Here is an 18,750-nt window from a genome sequence, read left to right as displayed (position 1 = left end):
ATATTTTAAGTATATAGTTTGATATGTTTTTCTCTATGTCTAGACCTGTGAGACCTTTACCACAATCAAGATAGTGAGCATGTCCATCACCCCAAGGTGCCCCTTTGCTTCCTTCCACCTCTGCCTGTTCCCTCCTCCAAAATCCATGTAATCATTGGATCTGTTTTCTGTCAGTATGCATTTGTCACATTTCCTAGAATTTTATGTAGATGGAGAATTCAGGATGTACTCTCTTTTTTTGGGGGGGTTTGGCTTATTTCATTCAGTGCAATTATTTATTGACTCATCCATATGTCTTTCTTGTTGCTGAGAAGTATTCCATTCTATGATGTAAAATAGTATATACACATCTTTCTGTGCCCCTGATTCTTGCTAATGTTTGGTCTTTGACCCAGGTTCCTTACACAGGGCTCCTAAAGCTCCTGTAATTTCCTGAATGGTAGGAGTGTCTGACACAGAGCTTCTAAAATCCTTTGGAATTTCCAGGGTGATAGAAGTGTCTTTGGTTCTTATGAAGTGATTTTTGGTGGGCTTCTAGATGGGGGACTGGTCACTGCAGACATGAAGCTGTATTTAGAACTTTCAGCTGGAATCCCATCCTCTGGAGAGGGGAGATGAGCTGGAAACTGAGTAAATAATCAAGCATGCCTATCTGATGAAGTCTCTACAAGCATCCCCATAGTATGGGGTTTTGAGAGCTTGCAGGTTACTGAACCCATAGAGGTCTGGGAGGGTGGCATGCCCAAAGAGGGCATGGAAGCTTTCTGCCTCTTCCCTATTTTTTGTCTGTGTGTATCTTCACCTGGCTCTTCACCTATATCATTTATTATACCCTTTATAGTAAACTGATGAATGTGTTTCCCAACCCAGGGATCAAACCCAGGTCTCCCACATTGTAGGTGGATTCTTTATTGACTAAGCCACCAGGGAATCCCAAGATTACTGGAGTGGATAGCCTATCCTTTCTCCAGGGGATCTTCCCAACTCAGGAATCAAACCAGGGTCTCCTGCATTGCAGGTGAATTCTTTACCAGCTGAGCTACCTGGGAAGCCATATCATTCATTAGATTCTTTTAAATAAACTGGTGAATGTATTTTCCTGAGTTCTGTGACCCCTTCTAGAAAATTGTTGAACTCAAGGAAGGGGTTATGGGAACCCTGATTTATAGCTGGTGGGTCAGTATTACTGGGGACAACCTGTTACTTGCAATTTGTGTCTAAATTGGGGGCAGTCTTCTGGGATTGAGTCCTTAACTTGTGGGGTTTGCCACTAATGTAAAGAATCTGCCTGCAGTGTGGGAGACCTGGGTCGATCCTTGGTTGGGTAGATACACTGGCGGAGGGCATGGCAACCCACTCCAGTATTCTTGCCTGGAGGATCCCTGTGGACCGGGGAGCCTGGCTGGCTACAGTTCATAGGGTCGCAAAGAGTCGGACACAACTGAGTGAGCACCAGGTGGATCGTGTCAGAACCAAATTGAATTGTAGGACACCCCGCTGGTGTCACAGCTTAGTGTGGGAAAACTCCTCACACAAAACTCCTCACACACTTTTTGGCCAAAAGTGTCAAAATTGTTGTGAGAGTGAGAGCAAAGGAAAAGATGATATATTTTCCCTAATAGCATAAGGATATACCAATTTGTTTCTTCATTCACTTGTTGACGGGTATTTGGCTTGTTTACAGTTTGTGGATATTGTAAATAATGCTGCTATGAAAATTCACATGTAAGTCTTTGTATGGACATAGGCATTCATTTCTCTTGGGTCAATATCCAGATGTGGAATGGCTGGTACTATCCTAGGTGATTGTTTAACTTTAAAAATAAAACAAAACAACAGCAACCTGCCAAGCCTTCTTTCCAAAGTGATTGTACTATTTTATATGCCTAGCAGAAGTGTATGAGAATTCCAGCTTTGGCATGTCCTTGCCAGCCCTTGGTATGGCCAGTCTGACAAATTTTAGCTATTCTAATATGCATGTAGTGGCACTAACTGTAGCTTTAATTTCCACTTTCCTGATGACCAGTGATGTTGAACTTCTTTTCATGTGCTTATTTGTCATTTGTTTATCTTCCTTGGTAGAATATCTGTGCAAATCTTTGACCAATTTCTTATTTATTTATTTTGGGGTTTTGAAAATTCTTATAAATCAGAATATAAACCCTTTGTTAGATATATGATTTGAAAATATTTCAGATTATTATAGATTTGCATTTCAGGTTATTACAGATTTGCATGCAATTTTAAGACATAATACAGAGGGATCTTGTGTATCCCTTACATAGTTTTCCCCAGAGGTAACATTTTATAGAATTAGAGATCACAACCAGGGTGTTGACATGGATATGGTCAAGATACAGAACATTTCCATTACCACAAGGATCCTTTATGTTGCTTTTTTATTGTCACTCTGCCTCTCTTGTCTCTACCCTCTCCTTAATTCTGGCATCTGCTAATTTGTTCTTCAGTTCTACAGTTTTGTCAATTCCAAGAATATTATATGAATAGAATTGTACAGTATTAACCTTGTGAGACTGTCTTTTTTCACTCAGCATAATTTTCTAGAGATTCAGCCATGTTGCGTGTATCACTGACTTACTCCTTTTTATTGCTGAGTTATATTCTGTTATGGCTATACCACTGTTTGTTTAACAATTTACCTATTGAAGAACATCTGATTTGTTTCCAGTTTTTAGCAGTTATAAATAATGCTTATAAATATTTGTGTAGAGGGAACACAAGTAAACATAAAGTCTTCATTTCTCTTGTATGATGTCCAGGTGTGCAACTACTGGCCATGTGGTATTTGCATGTTTTGTTTTTTTTTTTCAGCATGACTGTACCATTTCACATCCAACAATCTATGAGTGATCCAGTTTTTCATGAGCATTTGGTGTTGTCACTATTTTTTATTTTAGCAATTCTGAGATGTGTGTAATCATATCTCACTGTGGTTTTAATTGAATTTCCCTGGTGGCTTATGATTGTTGATTATCTACTTTCCTGTATCAGTTGCCATCTATGTATCTTTAGTGAATTGTGTTTTCATCTCTTGTCCATGTTTTCATTGAATTTTTGCTTTTCCACCGTTCAATTTTGAGATTATGTATATTCTAGATACTAGTTCTTTGTTGGATATGTGGTTTGCAAGTATATTTTTCCCCAATCTGTAGCTTATCTCTTCATCCTCTTAGTAGAGTCTTTCACAAAGCAAAAGATTTTGATTTCTGTGAAGTCTGCTGTTTCTGGCTGTTTTTTTTTTTAACTTCTTTCCTGTTCCCTTCTGCTTCTCTTGCTCTCTTCCTTTGTGGTTTGATGACTTGGCTTAGTGGTATGCTAATATTCCTTTCTCTTTATCATTTATATAAAGAGGTTTCTGTTTTTCATTTTTTTCCCAAGTGTGTTTGTAATTTCTTATTGAAGCATTTTTATCATGATTGCTTTACAGATCTTTGTCAGATGATCATCTGTCATCTCAGTGTTGGCTTTTATTGACTCTCTTTTCAAATTTTTCTTGGCATCTTCCTGGTTCTTGGTCGAGTGAATGATTTTTATTTGAAACTTGGACAGTTGGGTATTATATTCTGAGTGCCTAGATCATATTTAATCTTTGTTTTTGCTAATTCAGGGTACACGTGTCTCTTTATTATAGTCAAGCAGAGGCAGAAGTCCAGATTCCCCACTTGGCCTTTGTTGGAGTGGATGGGGCCACTGTATTTATTTGGCTGCAGTGCAGTGATTATTGTCTATAAGTTTCTGTCTTACTAGGATTTGTCTTTTCTCATTCTTTGACTAGTGGGAGTACATCTTTGTTGGGTTTTTTGTTTTTTTGTTTTTTTTGTCTGTGCCTGTTGGCGTTTCCAGGTTGCTAGCTTCTTCAGCTCTAAGTCTGAGTTGTATGAGGCAATAAGAAAACCCAGGGAAATCTTGTGTCATTTCTTAGGTCCTGTGCTGCCTAGCTGATCTGCCTTCTCTTCTTTGCCTTTCAGAAACTTCTCAGTTTTGCTTTATATGTTACATCCAGAGTTTTTTAGTTGTACTTATCAGGAGAAATAGAAAAAAGTCCATCTACTTATCTTTCCAGAGGAGTAAATTGCACCTTAAAAAAAAAGCTAACATTAGAATTTAGGGATTATTTCATATTAGTACATCACTTGCATGCTTAATAATTTGCTTAAATTATTGCATTGTATTTCATTTTTTAATCATAATTTTTTAACCAGTCCTCTCCTGATGGGCATTAATGCTGTTTTCAGTCTTTTGCTTATATAAATAGTGCTTCAGTGAATAATGTCATATGTATGTCACATATATGTATCAGTTTGCATGTATCCACTATAGTTGATCTATATCTATAGTTATCTTATAGATAACTCATCATCCATATCATCTTAGGGAGTTATGTGTTCATTTGATAGAAGAGTCACTTTGTCCTGGAAGGAATTAGAGTTTTTCATTTTAGACAGATCTGAGTGTGAAAAAGTCACTCCTTGAATGATACATGCTATATCTGTCTTCCTACAATTTCCCTTGTGAATTCTAGTTCTAACTGGGGATGAAGTTAGGACAAACCCAACTCCCTTTCCTTATAACAGCCCTCAGATATTCAAAGATGAATGTCTTTGACACCTACATCTTCTGTTCTCCAGCCTAAATTGAAGATACCCTCACACTTGGACACCTAGAGGTGAAAAAAAATACCATCATCTGTATGTGGATTAATCATTGCAATAGAACAGGACTTATGCAGAAAAGATTTGGGGACAGCCCTGTCATAGTTTGAATTATATTTTCAGAGATACCATACCTGGTATATTTTCAGGCATACCATGACTTCACTTTCACTTTTCCCATTCATGCACTGGAGAGGGAAATGGCAACCCACTCCAGTATTCTTGCCTGGAGAATCCCAGGGATGGCGGAGCCTGGTGGGCTGCCGTCTATGGGGTCGCACAGAGTTGGACACGACTGAAGCGACTTAGCAGCAGCAGCAGCAGCAGCATACCATGCCTTCCTTGCCTGGAGTTGGTAGTATTTCTTAACTGAATGAACATACTAGAAACAAATGAATTAATGATTCCTGAACTTATGCTTGACTTAAACCCCCAGTTTTGTTCACATTTACTTCTGCTTCTGATTCTATTATTTGTTTAATTTGGGGGACAGACGGCAGGACTTTACATTTGTCCCTATTTGACTTCATGTCGTTAGAGCTATCCAGTCTTCCAACATTTTCAGATCATTTAGGGTACTAATTCTGTCCTTTTGTGTTTTGTCTCTCAGTATCATATCATCTGTAGATTTTTCTCGTGTGCTGCCAATATGCTTATCTGAGTATTTAAATGGGATATGTTATATTTAGGTTTACATAAAAATATTCATAAAATCTTTAAAAAAGATAACTTCCTGGAAGTAAACTTGCCTGGATCCGAGGGTATATGTACTTTACATTTGATAGATTGCTAAGTGGCCTTTCGTAGAGATTGTCAGTCTGAATCATCCTGAATATTGTCTACACAGGCAGGACTCCTCTCATATGAGACAATTAGAGCCTGAAAGGTTATTTTGAAGCACTAGATCATAGCACGCAACTCTGATGTTATCTTACGGACCTTCCAGGATTTCAAGAACAGTTTTTTGTAAAAAATTATCTAAAATATAAGGAAAATATTTATTTTGATCAGTAATCTCACCTTAAGGAAGTTTTTTGTGTAGTTGCTGTGTATGGTATTAATATGTTTGTTAATTGGGTTTTATAATTCTTCATTCTACCCAAGTAAGCTTACATTTTCTTCAGTAGACTTTTCTGTCTATATTAAATTCTCATTTGGGTTTAAATTATGCTCTTGTGGCTGCTAGTGTTGAGCAGTACATCAGTTAAGCAGTTTTTCTCAATTTAGTGGGTCATTCAACTTCGCAGACATTTCTTGTGCTTTGGTTGTTATTGGTTAGTTGATTGTTATGATTTTCAACCCAAGTTTCCCCCAAGGGATTTTTCTTTTTCTGATAAATCAACAAGAGTGACAGGCAGGCTACTAATTTTATCATTCTGAATATACTCCTGCTGTGTGTATGTGTGTATACATGCATACACACCACACACACACACACACACATACACATATATAAAATGGATACTTTTGGCTTCATTTCTTTTCTCAACACAATGTCCGTGTTGTTGTGTATTCTTTTTTTATTGCTGTGTAATGTTCCATTGTGTGAACAGACTAGTTTATCTATTTTTCTGTAGAATGCACTGTTCCAGTTTTAGGTTATTATGAATAAGGCTCCTATGAACATTTTATACATGCCATTTGGTGAACATAGCATTCTATCTCTTAATCTCTTATAATCAAGATTATATTAATCTTGCAAATTGCCTGCCAAATGTATGCCTCACTTTATTTACCTTTTCATACTTATCTTTTCCTGAGATGATAATCTGTGAAAATTTATTTGAGGTAAATGGCTTTTATTTTGGATCATGAATATAAATGTGACAAAGAAATCAGAATTTGTCGTTTGTTGTTCATTTGCTCAGTTGTGTCCGACTCTTTGTGACCCCGTGGACTGCACCATGCCAGGCTTCCCTGTCTTTTACTATCCTTCAGAGTTTGCTCAAACTCACGTCCACTGAGTTGGTGTTGCCATCCAACCATCTCATCCTCTTGTTGCCCCCTTCTCCTCTGGTCTTCACTCTTTTCCAGCATAAGAGTCTTTTTAAGTGAGTCAGCTCCTCACATCAGGTAGCCAAAGTATTGGAGCTTCAGCTTCAGCATCAGACCTTCCAGTGAATATTCAGGGTTGATTTCCTTTAGGATTCACTGGTTTGATTTACTTGCTGTCCAAAAGACTCTCAAGAGTCCTCTCCAAAACCACAGTACGAAGGCATCAATTCTTTAGCACTCAGCCTTCTTTATGGTCCAACTCTCACATCCATACAAGACTACTAGAAGAACCTATAGCTTTGACCATATGGACCTTTGTTGGCAAAGTGATGTCTCTGCTTTTTAATATGCTGTCTAGGTTTGTCATAGCTTTTCTTCCAAGGAGCAAGCATCTTTTAGTTTCATGGCTTCAGTCAACATATGCAGTGATTTTGGAGCCCAGGAAAATAAAGTCTGTCACTGTTTCCATTGTTTCCCCATCTGTTTGTCATGAAGTGATGGGACTGGATGCCATGATCTTAGCTTTTTGAATGTTGAGTTTTAAGCCAACTTTTTCACTCTCCTCTTTTACCTTCATCGAGAGCCTCTTTAGTTCCTCTTCGCTTTCTGCCATAAGGGTGGTGTCATCTGCATATCTGAGGTTATTGATACTTCTGGCAATCTTCATTCTACCTTATGCATCATCTAGCCTAGCATTTTGCATGATGTTAGTTGATACGTAATTGCTGGAGGTCAGTTGTTAAATATGGCACGTACCGTTTATCTGCATAGAATTCTGTAGGATTGTCCTATTCCTCAAAATTGATATTTGAACTCCTCCCTCCCCCCAGACAAAGTCTTTGGCAGAAGATAACCACTGTTTCCAATTCCAGTGCCCTGCATATTCCTAATCTTTGGAGCCCTCCCCTAGCATCACCAGCAAAGTTGTCACAGTGGCTCTTCCATTTGGCCCTTCGGTACTGCCAGGTGGCCTTAGTTAAGACCATTTTCTGTCTTTGTTATAATCACTGCTAACTGTATATAGATTAGATAGATTATGGTATACATGTGAATATCTTTTTAAAATGAATTTGCATGTAGTTATTTAATAATTACAGTTAATATGAGTGTATCTTTATATATATCTGAGAAAAGAAGAGAAGCTAAAGGCAAAGGAGAAAAGGAAAGATATACCCATTTGAATGCAGAGTTCCAAAAAATAGTAAGGAGAGATAAGAAAACCTTCCTCAGTGATCAATGCAAAGAAATAGAGGAAAACAATAGAATAGGAAAGACTAGAGATCTCTTCAAGAAAATTAGAGATACCAAAGGAACATTTCATGCAAAGATGGGCACAATAAAGGACAGAAACAGTATGAATCTAACAGAAACAGAAGATATTAAGAAGAGGTGTCAAGAATACACAGAAGAACTATTCAAAAAAGATCTTCATGACCCAGATAACCACAATGGTGTGATCACTCACCTAGAGCCAGATATCCTGGAATATGAAGTCAGATGGGCCTTAGGAAGCATCCCTACGAACAAAGTTAGTGGAGGTGATGGAATTCCAGCTGAGCTCTTTCAAATCCTAAAAGATGATGCTGTGAAAGTGCTGCACTCAATATACCAACAAATTTGGAAAATTCAGCAGTGGCCACAGGACTGGAAAAGGTCAGTTTTCATTCCAATCTCAAAGAAAGGCAATGCCAAAGAATGTTCAAACCACCATGCAGTTGCACTCATCTCACACGGTAGCAAAGTAATGCTGAAAATTTTCCAAGCCAAACTTCAACAGTACGTGAACCATAAACTTGCAGATGTTCAAGCTGGATTTAGAAAAGGCAGAGGAACCAGAGATCAAATTGCCAACATCTACTGGATCATCGAAAAAGCGAGAGAGTTCCAGAAAAACATCTCCTTTTTCTTTACTGACTATGCCAAAGCCTTTGACTGTGTGGATCACAACAAACTGTGGAAAATTCTTAAAGAGATGGAAATGCCAGACCACCTTACCTACCTCCTGAGAAATCTGTGTGCAGTTCAAGAAGCAATAGTTAGAACCGAACATGGAACAACAGACTGGGTCCAAATTGGGAAAGGAGTTCGTTAAGGCTGTATATTATCACCTTGCTTATTTAACTTATTTGCAGAGAACATCATGCAGAATGCTGGGCTGGTTGAAGCACAAGCTGGAATCAAGATTGCCAGGAGATATACCAATAACCTCAGATATGCAGATGATACTACCCTTATGGTAGAAAGCGAAGAAGAACTAAAGAGGCTCTTGATGAAAGTGAAAGAAGAGAGTGAAAAAGTTGGCTTAAGGCTCAACATTCAGAAAACTAAGATCATGGCATCCGGTCCCATCACTTCATGGCAAATAGATGGGGAAACAATGAAACAGTGGCAGACTTTATTTTCTTGGGCTCCAAAATCACTGCAGATGGTGACTGCAGCCATGAAATCAAAAGATGCTTGGATGTCCCTTGGAAGAAAAACTATGACTAACCTAGACAGCATATTAAAAAGAAGAGACATTACTTAGCCGACAAAGGTCCATCTAGTCAAAGCTATGGTTTTCCCAGTAGTCATGTATGAATGTGAGAGTTGGACCATAAAGAAGGCTGAGTGCTAAAGAATTGATGCTTTTCAACTGTGGTGTTGGAGAAGACTCTTGAGAGTCCCTTGGACTGCAAGGAGATCCAACCAGTCCATCCTAAAGGAAAGCAGTCCTGAATATTCATTGGAAGGACTGATGCTGAAGGTGAAACTCCAATTCTTTAGCCACCTGATGCAAAGAACTGACTCGTTGGAAAAGACCCTGATGCTGGCAAAGATTGAAGGCAGGAGGAGAAGAGGACAACAGAGGATGAGATGGTTGGATGGCATTACTAACTCAATGGACATGAGTGAGCAAGCTCTGGGAGTTGGTGATGGACAGGGACGCCCGGCATGCTGCAGTCCACAGGGTCGCAAAGAGTCAGACACGACTGAGTGACCGAACTAAACTATTAATATTGGAATTAGTTTTCTGTAGTCAGTGTGTATGTTGTAGTTTGGAAACTTCTGCGAATGACTAAGAAATTTTACTTTTCACAGTAGCTCTCATATGTGGTATTTGAAGATATTTGAATGGCACCATAATAAAAATATTAGTAAGTAGCCTTTCTTTTACTATATCACTTGGTTAAACACATGGTTATTCAGTTTAATTTTTGAATTAAAATAATATTCCATTTGATCACATTATGAGACAGTTAAGATATAGTTTAATAATGCAGTCTTCTTCCTCTCCAACTGTGGAAAAAAGTTACAAAGCATCATTTATATATAATTAATTCAGTATTATTTCCTTTTTTCTTACAAAAAGAAAAAGACCCTTTCCTTGTGCATATAATGTAAAGCTTTTCTTATTTTCTACTTTCATTTCTCAAAAATCCACTCTGGGTTACATTGCTTTTGCTGATTCATAGCTTTATCGGGTAGGACTCCTGAGTGTCATGTTGGCCTCCACGGATACATTGAACTTTCCATGAAAACGCTTTCCAGCCTGACTTTCTACATTTGCTTGATCATTGTCTGTGAATATCTTATGAAAATCACTGACCTTAAGATTTAAAGTAGTCTTTGTATCAACAAGTATGCCAGAATTATTGCACTTATATTTCAAAAATGTTTTAAGTGTTTTCTTCAGTAATATTTTTGCTATTTATCTCTGGCTTTCTGCATTATTCATTTGTATATAGTTATCTCTGTTCTTTCTCTTTATGTGTATGTACTATATTAACATATATATGTTTTTAAAACTGATATATATACCTAACCAGACTTTTTCCAATCTGTGTTCCATGAAATATATTGATCTGGGATGCTAAGTAGAGTGATACAAAAGGTGTTATCCAGTAAGTTTACTGTATCTCTCTTTGAGAGATCACCCTGCATATTAGCATATTAAAGGTTCTGGGGTGATGCAGTAAATAAGTCTATTTCAACATCTTCTAGAGATAGTTGAATGTGGGACACTTCCCCACACACAGGGCTGTTCTGGGGATACCAATCTGGGAAATCCTGCAAAAAACTCAGTATTAAATTTTCTTGACATATGAAATAAAACTGATTAAAAGTGGTTAAATTTTCAAGAAGTTAAAGCACTGTACTTGAGAGTGTATTATTTTGCAGAGATTACATTTTGAAATAATAGCAATAATTTGTTTTTGGTATGATCTTTCTACTTTCTATCTGTTCAGTTGCTCAGTTGTGTCTGACTCTTTACAACCCCATGGACTGCAGCACGCCAGGCTTCCCTGTCCATCACCAACTCCCAGAGCTTGCTCAGATTCATGTCATCGAGTCAGTAATGCCATCCACCATCTGATTCTCTGTTACCCCTTCTCCTCCTGCCTTCAGTGTTTCCCAGCATCAGGGTCTTTTCCAATGAGTCAGTTCTTCGCATCAGGTGGCCAAAGTATTGGAGTTTCAGCTTCAGCATCAGTTCTTTCAATGAATATTCAGGGCTGATTTCCTTTAGGATGGACTGGTTGGATCTCCTTGCAGTCCAAGAGACTCTCAAGAGTCTTCTCCAACACCACAGTTGAAAAGCATCAATTCTTCGGTGCTCAGCTTTCTTTACAGTCCAACTCGCACATCCATACATGACTACTGAAAAAACCATAGCTTTGTCTGGACGGGCCTTTGTCGGCAGAGTAGTCTCTGCTTTTTAATATGCTGTCTAGGTTTTTCATAGCTTTTCTTCCAAGGAGCAAGTGTCTTTTAATTTCATGGCTGAAATCACCATCTGCAGTGATTTTGGAGCCCCCAAAATGAAGTCTGTCACTGTTTCTGTTATTTCTCCATCTATTTGCCATGAAGTGATGGGACTGGATGCCATGATCTTAGCTTTTTGAATGTTGAGTTTTAAGCCAGCTTTTTCACTCTGCTCTTTCACTTTCATCAAGAGGCTTTCTATTTTCTACTTTCTATGGCCTTAATGAATTTGTAAGACTACTGTGAAAATGCTACATTTTTGTTGGAAAGGGATTGTTGTTAAACTGTCATTGTTTGCTTGATTGTTATTCTTTTATAAGAATTTCCTTTTATCATTTTTAAAAGGTATGTTTAATGTTTCAGAGAGCGTGACACAGGAAAGGAGGCCTCCCAAACTTGCCTTTATGTCAAGAGGTGTTGGAGACAAAGGTTCATCCAGTCATAATAAACCAAAGCCTACAGGTATGGGTTGATAAAATACAGTTGTTAGTTATTTACATGATTTTTGATTTGCTGTAGATTAAAAAATGTTAAAAAGTATTACTCCTTAATGTATGTGTATACTTTCTTCTTTCAGATATCTTTAGTAGTTTACTAAACAAGTTTATAGATGGTGTTGCTTAAGCCAGAGTTCCCAACCTTTTTTAATTAATGAAAAATTTCCTGTGAGGACCTGTGTCTTTTTCTGGTCCATATAAGCTGATTTTTGGAATTCCTTACTTGTAACATTTGTATATATAGCTTATGTGTGTGCTCAGTCACTTAGTCATGTCTGACTCTTTGCAACACTATGGACTATAGCCCTCCAGGCTTCTCTGTCCATGGAATTCTTCAGGCAAGAATACATTCCCTTTTCCAGGGGATCTTTCTGACCCAGGGATCAAACTCAGGTCTCTTGCATTGCAGGTGGATTCTTTACTGTTTGAGCCATCAGGGACGCCCCTATATATAGTTTGTAGTTGCACTGTACAAAATAATCTTTTATGGGTAATGTTATATAGGATAAAGTATACTATGGATTATGTGGATTTTGCTAATAGAGGTGGCACAAGTTAAATTCCAAACTGCTAGGCAAAAATTTTTGTCTTTCTCCCAGAAACTCCCTCACAGTACATGTGGAGTTCTTAGTTGTTTTTTGTTTAGCTTCCACATAGGTCATAGATTTATTAGGTGATAATTATATAAGCCAAACATGTCATTTAAAAGCTGGCAAGAACTGTTCTAAACCCAGATATAGCTTAGGAAAAGAATATTTTTTCCTCGGTTTCAGTTCATTAAAAGGAAATTGTACTCTAAGAAGTATTTTATGTGGCATTAGACCCTGAGAGACTTTGAGTTAAATATAATATATAGGCCGTAGTATTTTTTATGTTAACCTATGAGTCTAGATAGGTAGTCCAACTTGCTGCTCTCACTTAAATATAAATAGCCTAAAGATTTTAAGACAAGTGTGCTACTTTTGTTGCAGCAGATTTTAGATACAGATATGAAGTATAGAGTTATCTGCTTTAAATTGAAAAAGAAATCAGATTTATATGGGTTCTAAAGACCCCACTGCTCTCAACTATAGCATGTCCTCTTAGTACTAGGACAGGGGAATGTCCTGCCCTGTCTGTAAATAGCTACACTAATGTTTTCTTACATTTAATAAGTCTAATGCATAAGAAATAATAGTGCTTTACTTTTCCAGAGACATGAAGAAACCCAGCAAGGGATTTGTTGAAAAACAATTCTAAAATAGTTAAACCTTAAATCTTTTAAACTTAATAAGTGCAACTGATTTATATACATTTGAATAACTTTTGAGGGCAGCTGTTTTAGAATAAGAGGTTAAATTTGTGAATGAAGAGATTTGTCAAATGAAACTGGGGAATGATGATTTTGACATTTGGAAAAAAGCCATAGTACATGAGGTGATTTTTTAAAGTAGTTTTTTTTTTTTTTTTTTAAGGTAGGCTTTTCTTTTATATTGCCTACTCTTATATTGTCTCTTGCACTGAAGAATCTTTTTGATGTTGCAAAAATGGTTACCAAATTTTTCAAAGCCGAAGACACTAATAAAATATATTGTGTTTGCATACATCTGTTGGTTGTATAATTGTGACACCATATGCATCTTGATTTCTCTTCTGGAAAAACTTTCAAACATATTGGCTTTATTTTTAAAAGAAGCTTTTCTTGTTCCATAGGATCTACCTCAGACCCTGGAACTAGAAACAGATCTGAATTATTTTATACCTTAAATGGGTCTTCTGTTGACTCACAACCACAATCCAAATCAAAAAATTCATGGTACATTGATGAAGGTAATCTGTAATTTTAGTTTTCTTTATAATGATTCTGTCCTTTTAACTCACCAGAGAAAAAATAGCTTTTCACCAATATATGTAGTTTTTGGAAACAAAGTGAGTAGACCATAAAACTTTCTTTATTAATAGCGCTGAATTAAAATATTGTACACGTTTGAATGACACTGCTGTTAAGGTTATTGCAATATTTAGAAAATGTATCAGCAGCTTCTTTTCTTCACTTCACTCGTCTGTTTAAGGTAGAAGATCTCTAGAATCAATTGAATTGTTTAAAGACTTCTTGCTATCTTGATATCCTTAAACACTGCTTTTAAAAATCCCTACTTTCCCGTGGTTCCAGGACATCACTTTCTTCTGGTTTATTCTTTTTGTTGTTGTTGTTGTGCATCTGTTCAACAAATATTTATTGAATGCTTTCTGTGTTCCAGAAACAGATATAGAATTTCAATCTTGATGAGCATAATAAAAACATATGATGCATCCTTAAATTAGAAAATAGAAATAATGTAGTTGTAAAGGAACATTGTTTCTATCATTGTTTTACTTATATAGTTTAAAAGCTATTCTCTGCAGCATTTGATTCGTTTATTCTCTTTTTTTTAAAAAAAATAGTATTTTCTTATCTTAGTGACTGTGAATCCAGCCATGGAAAAGACTAACAAAGTTCCCAGTTGTAGGCAGCTTATATTCTAGTTGGTATAATAGACGATAGATGTATAGACACATAAGGTAATAATCAACTGTGGTGTGTGCCATGAAGGAGACACACAAGGTGATAGCAGGTGATAGGAAGCCAGCTCCCAGAGGGTGGTTTGGAAAAGACTCTTTGAGGAAGATATTTATGTGAGATCTGGATGGTGTGAATGAACCTTCCAGAGAAAGAGCTTGAGAAGAGCATTCTAGGCAGAGGAAATAGCAGAGGACCTGAAGTGAGAAATTTTTATATCTGGGGAACAGGAAGTAGGGGTAGGCCAGAGTGGCTGCAGCAGGGTAAGCAAGGAGAAGAGGCATATGAAACGAATCTGGAGATGCAGGTAGGAGCCAGATCATGTAGAACCTATTAAGTATTGGTGAGAAGCTTAGTATTTATTGAAAGAATACTGGAAAGCCATTGAAGGTTTTAAACAGGGGAATAACACATGATCACGTAAGATCTTTAAATTTTAAAAAGATCTCACTAGTTGTTGTGTGGTAATTATATTGGCAAGTAGAGGGCGGAGAGACCAGGTAACACTGGCTGCAGCGTTAGAGATGATGGTGGCCTCGACTGTGGAGATGATGGTAGAGGGTAATAGTGTTGGACACATTGGAGATATATTTTGGAGACAGAAACAAGACTTTGCTTTATGGAACTGAGTGTTGGGCTTGGAGGGTTGAGAGTTTAGAAAAGAAAGGAATAACTTGAAAATAGGTTAAATATCATGAGTAAAGAATCTTAAATGAGTTTAAGTGTTAAGTATAGTAAACACCTTCGTAGTCACTACTCACTTTAAGAGAAAGAACACATTATCATTCCCTTTGAAATCTCCTTGCTACCTCTTCCTAGTGTCACCCCCTGCACTCTCCTCTGAGCTACCATCATCTTTAATTTAGTGGTTATCATTCTCTTGGTTTTCATGATCTCTTTATGAGTTTGTCTATCTAAATAGACATGTTCTGCATGGTTTTGAATTTTATATGCAAGGAATCAGACTGCATGGATATTATGTTATTGTCTTCCTCAACATTATGTTCTTAAGAGTCATCCAAGTTGTAGTATGTGATTATGATTTATTAATTTTCATTGCTGTATATCATTCCATTCCATTTCATTGCTGTGAAATATTTAAATATACCACAATGTAATTATCTATTCAGCCATCGATGGACATTTGAGTTGATTTTATTTTCTTGCTATTATTAACAACTCTGCTATTAAAACATTCTTATCCATGTCTAGGGTATGTTCCTAGGAATGGAATTACTATATGTGCATGGAATATGCACATCTTTCCTTTACTAAATAATGCCAAAGTGTTTCCCAGCATAGTTATGCCAATTCACACTCACGTAAGCTGTGTGTAAGGGTATCATTTACTCGTCATTCTCACCAACAGTTAATGTTCTAAGATCTTTGCCTTTTGAAATGATATCTCATGTTGGTTTTGACTTTCTTTTATTGTGTTTCCTAGTGAAGACAAAAGTCTTTTCATTGATTTGTTGGTGATTTAAGTTTCTTTTTCTGTGAGTTGCCTTTACGAGTCTTTCTTGAAAAGATAATTTTTTTCTGGTCTTTCTTAAAAAATTGATTTATAGACCCTTTACAAATACTAATCCTTTGTCAGAAATAAGGATTACAAATATTTTCTCCTTATTTGTGGCTCTTATTTTTATTCTTGCTACAATGCCTTTTAGTGAACAAGTAGCTCTTAATATTACTGTGGTCATGCTTGTCAGTCTTTTCCTTTATGATTTTGTATACTCACATTTAAGATATTTTTCTCTACCCTAAAGTCACAAAGAACATTCTTCTTTATTCTCTTCCAAAATTTGTAGTTTTGCCTTTGATGTCTTTAAGCCATTTGGACATGGTTTTTGTGTCGAGTATGACAGAGGAGTTTCAATTTAATTTTTTAAAAAATATGGATAATTGATTATCTCAGCACTGTTTATTAAGACGTTTGTTCTTTCAACACTGATTGGCAGTGCCTACTTGGCAATTGTGTTAGTTATTTTAATGAAGCAGCTTTTGACTTTGGTCTTTTAATTCATTGATTTCTGTTTTTGTGTTTATTCTTTCTCCTTGACTACTTTTTGGGAGGTTATTCTGTTGTTTTTCTAACTTCCTAAGTTCTATGCTGAGTTTATTAAAATTACCTCATCTTTTTGCTAAAATAAACTACTGAGTCTCTACATTTCATTTATAAGTATTACTTTAATTGTATTCTACCAGTGTTCATTTTTTCTCTTCCTTTTTTCCTTTATTTTAAAAACTTACTTTATTATTTCTTCTTTGATTCATTAGTTAGAAACATCTTTCTTAAATTTTTTGCTGTCTTTTTTATATTAGTTTTTGTAACTTGATTGTATTTTGGACAAAGAATGTAACTTATACAGTTCCAATCAATGATATACTTTTTTGGTTTGAGTAATTGGAAGCCATTCACTGAGGCAGAAAAATTTGGAGGTGGGGAAGGAGAATCAAGAGCGCTGACTTGGAGATAGTAAGTTCGCAATGCTTATGAGAATCATACTAGAAGAGGTCTGGGGGGCAGTTGGACTTATGTGTGTACATTTAAAGATGTAGGGCATATTTAATATTCTTGAATACATTTATCTAATTAAGACTATTTTTTATAGTTGCTGAAGACCCTGCAAAATCACTTACAGAGATTCCTCCAGACTTTGGACACGCTTCACCACCACTGCAACCTCCTTCCATGAATTCACTCTCCAGCGAGAACAGATTTCATTCTTTACCGTTTAGTCTGACAAAGATGCCCAACACCAATGGAAGTATTAGCCACAGTCCACTCTCTCTGTCAGTTCAATCTGTGATGGGCGAGCTGAACAATGCCCCTGTGCAGGAGAGTCCACCCTTGGCCGTATCTTCTGGTAACTCACATGGCCTGGAAGTGGGCTCGCTGGCTGAGGTCAAGGAGAATCCTCCTTTCTATGGGGTAATCCGCTGGATTGGTCAGCCACCAGGCCTCAATGAAGTACTAGCTGGACTGGAACTGGTAATTTAATTTGACCTAAAAATTATATTTCTTTTCCATCTGGGGTTTTGTACAGATTTTTCCATATTTTATATGTATATATATATATATATATATATATATTTGGTGAAATATTTTATTTGTCAAAAAGCCATCACTAGAGAAAAATTTTATTACCGAATTGCCTGACATCCTTTGCCCCCTGTTAAGCATCTGATCCTCTTGTTCCTGATAGTTTGATGTATGTTCAAGGAATGAAAATAGATTTTTACGCTAATGTGTTTAGGCTCATTATATTAAACAGAATATGGTAAGGAAAGCTAATTTTTATCAGTTTTTCTTTTTTTTTTCTTAGCCTTCCTTCTACAATCAGTTCCAATGTTTATATCATTGACTTTAAGATTAATCACCATTTTTAGTGACATTTTGAAATCTTTGGTTGTGGGAAAGATTTTGGAAATTAGAAAGAATATTGTTTGACATTTCATAATCAGGAAAGAGAATTTGAGTACACTTAGGTTTTATTTAAAAATATTTCTTATTTTTTAATTTGTTGGTTTGCAGGCTAGTGAATGCTAATTTTTCTTTTTTAGTGGTTAAAATAAATAGCTTCTTTTGCCTTTCTCTCCCCACTAGTTTTAATGCTTTTGGAAATGGTGCAGGAAAGTCAGTGAACCAGGGAAGGTTTAAGCATGTATTCAAAAGGGAAATACATTGAGGATTTTATGCTGGAATAAGGCATTAATTTCTCAAATTGTTAGTTGTGGGCTGAAACACTGATTAGTCAACCCCCTTTTTCTGATGAAGTTCTCAGGACAGGTGTGACAAGGGAGTTCTAAGGAAAGGTTAAATTAATTAACTCTAAGGTAAACAAGTCTTAGTTTTTTGTATACCATCTTTGCAAGATGCAGAATAATGCATGTCTAAGCTTTTTCTTTTTTTCAGGAAGATGAGTGTGCGGGTTGTACAGATGGAACCTTCAGGGGCACTCGCTATTTCACCTGTGCCCTTAAGAAGGCGCTGTTTGTTAAACTGAAGAGCTGCAGGCCCGACTCGAGGTTTGCATCCCTGCAGCCAGTTTCCAATCAGATCGAACGCTGTAACTCTTTAGGTATTTGCCTTTCATTTATTTACCAATCTGGAATGACTCTAGTTCTAATCTCATGTCATTTTGCAGTAGTTGGTAGTAACAGTGTTTCTTTCTTTCTTGCCAGTGTTCATCAGGCTTTTAAATCAGAAAAAAAAAAGATTATTTGGTCTATAAGAAAGTTACATTTATTCTAAGAGGGGCCATTTAAAAAAAGTAATAGCCAGGAAATTGTGCTTGAG

General features: G+C 36.6%; 1 protein-coding gene across 50 annotated transcripts in view; it reads left to right on the top strand.

Annotated features, from left to right (window-relative positions):
- The window catches only part of CYLD (CYLD lysine 63 deubiquitinase), a 67,566-nt gene that overhangs the window by 29,743 nt on the left and 19,073 nt on the right, over positions 1-18,750 (top strand). For 21 of the 50 annotated variants that reach the window (XM_081511383.1, XM_081511365.1, XM_081511359.1 and 18 more), the window contains 3 exons: positions 11,778-11,876; positions 17,063-17,442; positions 18,367-18,532. In XM_081511383.1, the coding sequence (XP_081367509.1) occupies positions 11,778-11,876; positions 17,063-17,442; positions 18,367-18,532 (645 nt within the window). Of the gene's footprint in view, positions 1-11,759; positions 11,877-13,603; positions 13,721-17,062; positions 17,443-18,366; positions 18,533-18,750 lie in introns of all 50 variants that reach the window. The other 29 variants (XM_081511379.1, XM_081511372.1, XM_081511350.1 and 26 more) reach the window with 3 other exon arrangements.

This window comes from Giraffa tippelskirchi, chromosome 7 (genome assembly GCF_054371585.1).
Source record: "Giraffa tippelskirchi isolate mGirTip1 chromosome 7, T2T-mGirTip1v1.2.pri, whole genome shotgun sequence".
Lineage (NCBI taxonomy): Eukaryota > Metazoa > Chordata > Mammalia > Artiodactyla > Giraffidae > Giraffa > Giraffa tippelskirchi.
This window is presented reverse-complemented; position numbering and strand designations above follow the sequence as displayed.